The 6,261-nt window shown below is 35.6% G+C and overlaps 1 protein-coding gene across 1 annotated transcript; it reads left to right on the top strand.

Moving 5' to 3' along the window:
• The first annotated feature begins 1,564 nt into the window (after window positions 1-1,564).
• rhoga (ras homolog family member Ga) lies at window positions 1,565-5,579 on the top strand. Its single transcript, XM_016554390.1, has 2 exons — window positions 1,565-1,622; window positions 4,977-5,579. The coding sequence occupies exon 2, from the start codon at window positions 5,004-5,006 to the stop codon at window positions 5,577-5,579; it is 576 nt and encodes a 191-aa protein (XP_016409876.1). The 5' UTR covers window positions 1,565-1,622; window positions 4,977-5,003.
• Window positions 5,580-6,261: the final 682 nt, after the last annotated feature.

Raw genomic sequence — 6,261 nt, 5'->3', positions numbered from 1 at the left:
TTAATATTATTATTATCAGTCTTACTTATTTAATTATTCTTTCTGTTCTCATGTCATATATGTATGTATGTATGTACAGTGCCTTGCGAAAGTATTAATTCCCCTTCATTTTTTTTTTACATTTTGTTATGATGCTGCCTTATGATAAACGTCTTTAAATTACTTTTTTTCCACATCAATCTACACTCCATACACCATACTGACAAAGCGAAAACAGAATTGTCACAACTTCGTAAATGTATTAAAAATAAAAAAACTGAAATAAGTACATTGCATAAGTATTCACCTAATATATTTCACCTAAATATTTAGCTGAAGCACCTTAACAGCCTTAAGTCTTTTTTGGTTTGATGCGACAAGCTTTGCTCATCAGCATTTTGCAATTATCTGCCATTCTTCACCTCACCTGTTCACCTCTCAAGCTCTGTCAGGCTGGATGGGGGGCAGATGCACATTTTCAGGGCTTGGTTTTTGCTCTGATATGCATTATCAGCTGTTAGACCTTTTATTAAGATGTGTGTGCCTTTCCAAATCATACCCATTCAGTTGAATTTGCCACAGGTTAACTTCACTTGAAGTGTAGTAATATCTTCAAGCAAAATGAATGCCCCTGAGCTAAATTTCAACTGTTCCAGATATGAATACTTATGCAATGGAATCATTTTAGTTTTTTATTTTTAATAAATTTGCAAAGATGTTACAAACCTGTTTTTTTTTTGCTTTACCATTATGGTGTATGGGGTGTAGATTGTTGTGGGAAAAAAACTAATTTAAAGCAGTGCAACATAAGGCAGCAACAAAACAAAATGTGAAAAAAATGAAGGGGTATGAATACATTCGCACGGCACTGTATGTATGCATGTACCAAGTGCTCCTAAAAAACCACAACAAAATCCTTGTGTGTTTGCCCACACTTGGCGAATAAAGCTAATTCTGATTCTGATTCATTCTGACGGCACCCATTCACTGCAGAGGATCCATTGGTGAGCATGTGAAACAAACTCATCTACATCTTGGATGGCCTGAGAGTGAGTAAATGTTCAGAAAATGTATATACATTTTAGGCCATTAATTTATGGCCTATATCATCTTTGAACTTCTCCACCAGCATTTTGCCTTTTTGTGTCACTGACTTCCTCTCAGCACACTGGGCTGTGCTCACTTCCTCCTTCAGTCCCCTGTGTCACTGTATTTAGGGAGTTTTATTCATACCACTATTGACAATTTCCTGGACGCTCGCTCCTAAAAAACCACAACAAAATCCTTGTGTGTTTGCCCACACTTGGCGAATAAAGCTAATTCTGATTCTGATTCATTCTGACGGCACCCATTCACTGCAGAGGATCCATTGGTGAGCATGTGAAACAAACTCATCTACATCTTGGATGGCCTGAGAGTGAGTAAATGTTCAGAAAATGTATATACATTTTAGGCCATTAATTTATGGCCTATATCATCTTTGAACTTCTCCACCAGCATTTTGCCTTTTTGTGTCACTGACTTCCTCTCAGCACACTGGGCTGTGCTCACTTCCTCCTTCAGTCCCCTGTGTCACTGTATTTAGGGAGTTTTATTCATACCACTATTGACAATTTCCTGGACGCTCTTTTGTATAATGCACGGTGAGTTTATCTCTTATTTGCACTTGGTTCTCTGTCCCAAACTCTCCTTCCTATTAGCTTTTATTCTAGGCCAGATTTAATTTGCATCTCTGGTTTGATAATTTGTAAACTGATAAGAATGCATTGATGTCATTAGAGCAGCTACATCCTTTTTTTTTTATTCTGCTATAGTCAAATGGAGCTCTGTTGTGGTTTATATATCTGACCAAATAATAATATAAGTTAATATGTAATGGTATTTTACATTGTATATGTATTAAATATAATAAAGAAAGAAAACCTTTACTTTTCTACTAAAAAATACAGTGCAAGTTACAGTAAACTTTTTTTTTTTTTTTTTTAATTTGACATGCACCTAGTAATTACAAAACATGCATTCCTACTACTGGAATTTGCATTGTACGCCTTTTGATTGGAGCTTAAGATTTTTTACGCAAATACTTTCCTGGGCAATATGAATCATACTATAAGTGAATGGACTGTTGGCGGTTCGTGACCTCTAAAATAATAAGCTGTACAGCTTCAAGTTCTAGTTTCTTTAAAAAAAAGGAACCGTTTTTTTGTCAGCAAAGTCATGTTAGACCCCTAAACCTATAAACACTGTACTGATTTCACATTTCAAACTCAGATGTGCATAGAGTACATGTATGTATTTTTATTATACATATTAGGCCTTCAACAGATAAATCAACATGTAAAAAGAGTCGACAGCCTCTTCATTTGATTTTTCTAAGATGAGGAGAATGAACATCATATGTTATAATAAATATTGCAAGATTATTCTATTATTGCAGAGTTTCAGAAGATGTTAACAGCCACCCATGTGAGATGAATTACTTCCCTACCAGCTCTGTGCAACTGTTCTTCTCAGAAATATATAAATAAAGGTCACTGACAGCACAATGTTTTGTGGGCGTTAAGGGCAGTCATTTTTAGCTTAAATGCACGTCATAATCTGACATAAACATGACTTACTCAACCAGGACTTCTAGCATGAATATGTTAATTTATTGTGTTTAATCAGTATTGGCATTACTGTTTTTGTCTAATATTAAAGATTCAAGATTGATATATTAAGTATTTTGCATGTTGTTTCAAAAAGATAACTGTTTAAAATAACTGTTTTCTATTTTAATGTATTTAAAAGTGTAATTTAGTGATGCAAAGCTGAATTTTCAGCATCATCCAGTCTTCAATGTCACACCATCCTTCAGAAATCCTTCTAATATGCTGATGTGCTGCTCAAGAAGCATTACTTATTATTAGCAATGTTGAAAAAAGTTGCCCTGCTTCATATTTTTGTAGAAACTGTGATGCACTACCATTCAAAAGATATTAAAGGGGTCATCCGAAATGTAGATGGTCTGCTGGAGTTTTGCAGATTTTTTTCATCACGGTTTAAGTGTTAATTATGATGCTGTAGTATTTTGAATTATATTTTATGAGTAGCAAATTATTTTTATTAAAAGTAAATACTTTCTATAATTTCCCCTTTTAATATTAATAATTATTAGTATGATTCAAAATAATACAGCTTAATAATTAGCTCAACTAAAAAAAAAAAATGCTACATGCACTTTTACAAGTTGTTTGAACTGAAATGTGTGTTGGCAGTGTGTGTACACCACCACCCTACAATAATAAAAATCCACCCAGTGTTTTTTTTTTTTAAATCTACTAAAATCTTTACCCCTTTCTCAAATCGAACCGATCTCAGATGCCTGTCTGTGTGACGTCACACAGACAGGCCCCTCCCACGATAGTTTGATTGACAGTAGCGTTTCAGCACAGACTGGACTGGTGTCTTATGCCTTATGCTGGGTACACACTAAGGCTACGTCCACACGAAGCCAGAGCTTTCCGTATCCGATTTTTTTTTCCCCCTCGTCTCAAGAAATATCTGCATCCACACGAAACCACAAAACCGACACAAAACGATGTAGTATACATGCCATACCAGTATGTGGCGCTGTAATTCTGCCACAGAGATAACTAAAAACAGAGAAGAAGACATGGACTATGCGCATAAACCTTGCGCGCGGTATACAAACGAACATGGAACAATACATTAAGTAATCTGTGTTAATGTTAGTTAATAAAAAGACAATCGTTCAGTGTTTGTTCATGTTTTTGTTTCTGTTACGTGACGTAGCGGTGTCTGACTAGGGGCGAGACGTGGGCTGATGACGTCATCGTTTCAGAAAATATACGGATTCGCTGTCCACACGAAAACACAAGGGCGGCGTTTTCAGATTTATCCACTCTGGAACCCGGTTTCAAAAAATTTTGGTTTCACTCCCAAAACGCCGGATCCGTGTGGACGAAATACCTATATGATACAAAATTTATGCGTATACAGCTAAACGCGTCTCCGTGTGGACGGGGCCTAAAAGATTTTTAAAATCTTAATAAGATCTTCAAGATGTGAGAGTCCACAAACATGAGGACAAAAAATCCTAGATTTAACCATTTTGCATTTTGAGTATAAGTTTTTTAATGATTCTTTGCAAATCGCCTTTCTTAATAAAGTGCTAATTAGCAAGTTTCAAGATGAATGTGTCTAAAGTAAACAGTCCCTCAGAGAGTGGCTCAGAAGAGAGGGGCGGGGTCAGCAGAGCTCATTAACATTTAAAGGAAAATGCTACAAAACGGCGTGCTCTGAAAAGAGCTGTTTTTGACAGGGTAAAAAATGTGTTTTTTACACTACCATTGAGAAATTTTAACCAAACAATGTTACAGACTTTTCATTAAGACTATAAAGAATTATATCAACTTGTGGAAAATGGGCATCGGATGACCCCTTTAAAAAGATAAGAAATCTACACTTTTATTGAGCAAAAACACATGATTTGATCAAAAGTGACAAAAGACATTTATAATATTACAAACAAAATTAAATTTGAAATAAACCTTTATATTCATCAAAGAATCCAGGAAAAAAGTATCATGGTTTCCACAAAAAACAGCAAAAGCTGTTTTCAATATTGATAATGATAAGAACCATTATTAATAATTAAACACCAATAATAACTGGTAATATTTGAGCAGCAAATAAGCATATTACAATGATCTGAAGGATCATGTGACACTGAAGACTGGAGTAATGATGCTGAAAATTCAGCTTTGCATCACAGGAATTACATTTCAAAATATATTAAAATAGAAAGTGTAGAAAGAAATATTTTGCAATATTACTGTTTTACTGTATTTTTGATCAAATAAATGCAGCCTTGGTGAGCAGAAGAAACTTCTTAAAAAACATAATTATTCCAAACTTTTATTGTGTATCGAGCTAAACATCTCATGTACTGCATGCAAGTCATAGACAACATTTGGTCCTTGTGTATCTTTCAGTTATTGGAAGCTAAAGGGAGAACAACAATGCAGAACATCAAGTGTGTCGTGGTTGGAGATGGTGCCGTTGGGAAGACCTGCCTCCTGATTTCCTTCACCACCAACGCTTTTCCTAAAGAATACATCCCCACTGTTTTTGACAACTACAGCGCACAGCTGGCTGTAGACTCTAAAGTCGTCAGTCTGAACCTGTGGGACACCGCGGGACAGGAGGAGTACGACCGTCTACGGACCCTCTCCTACCCACAGACCAACGTCTTCATCATCTGCTTCTGCATCGCCAGCCCCTCGTCCTATGAGAACGTCAAGCTAAAGTGGTACCCCGAGGTGTCAGAACACTGTCCTAATGTTCCCATCCTGCTGGTGGGGACTAAAAAGGATCTGAGAGATGATCCAGAGGTGCTGAAGAAGCTCAAGGAGAAGAACCTGTCGGTGGTGTCTCAGCAGCAGGGGGTGGCACTGGCCCGACAAATCCAGGCCAGCAAGTACATGGAGTGTTCAGCGCTCAGCCAGGACGGGGTGAAGGAAGTGTTTACGGAAGCTGTTCACGCTTTCCTCAACCCCAAATCACAAGCCCCCAAGAAATCATGTGTGCTACTATAAATGGGATGGGACCTGAACAGATGTATTTTTATATGGGGTATTTGTTTTATCACATGTACAAATAAACCAAAATCTTTTAAATAAAATCTTAAAAAGTATAAATGATTTTACATTATATAACAAAATATCATACAAAGTGGTATTTATTTCAAAGAGAAATAAAACACTTTTAAAGAATATTAATATTCTAAAATGTAATATAAATAATGTTGGGTTTCAAATAATAAAAATAGAAATACACTGTTAACGTTCCAAATAATTAATTGGTTTGAGTAGGCCAAACTTAAACAAGATCAGATTTTTTTTTTTTTTTGGAGTTCACAAAACTGACACATCGTAAGTCATCAGAATTTTTTCATTGTTTCGAATTTAATGAACTTGTTTCTTTTAATTTTGAGGAACTTACATTTTTACTGAAACTGGGAAACTGGGCTGGGGATTTCTATTTCCCAGTATGCTTTGCCATGGCACTCAAAAGGGAGAGTAAATGCTAAAATTAATTTATATATTTTTTTTTTTTTTTTTTTTTTTTTTGCAAGATTGTTAAATGGGAGATTTCGTAGTGTTTAATGTTTTGAGTTTCTGTTATGTTTGTGACAAGTTGAGCAGGTAGCCTATATGTTAAATGTTAAATAGACCTACTCATTAAGCTATTGCTATGCTAATCAAAGTATTGTGTTAC

Source organism: Sinocyclocheilus rhinocerous, unplaced genomic scaffold (assembly GCF_001515625.1).
Source record: "Sinocyclocheilus rhinocerous isolate Xijiao unplaced genomic scaffold, SAMN03320098_v1.1 scaffold466, whole genome shotgun sequence".
NCBI lineage: Eukaryota > Metazoa > Chordata > Actinopteri > Cypriniformes > Cyprinidae > Sinocyclocheilus > Sinocyclocheilus rhinocerous.
This window is presented reverse-complemented; position numbering and strand designations above follow the sequence as displayed.

Bases quoted from the DNA above. Each gene is read 5' to 3' on its own strand.
- rhoga (XM_016554390.1), top strand. From the start codon at position 5,004: ATGCAGAACATCAAGTGTGTCGTGGTTGGAGATGGTGCCGTTGGGAAG.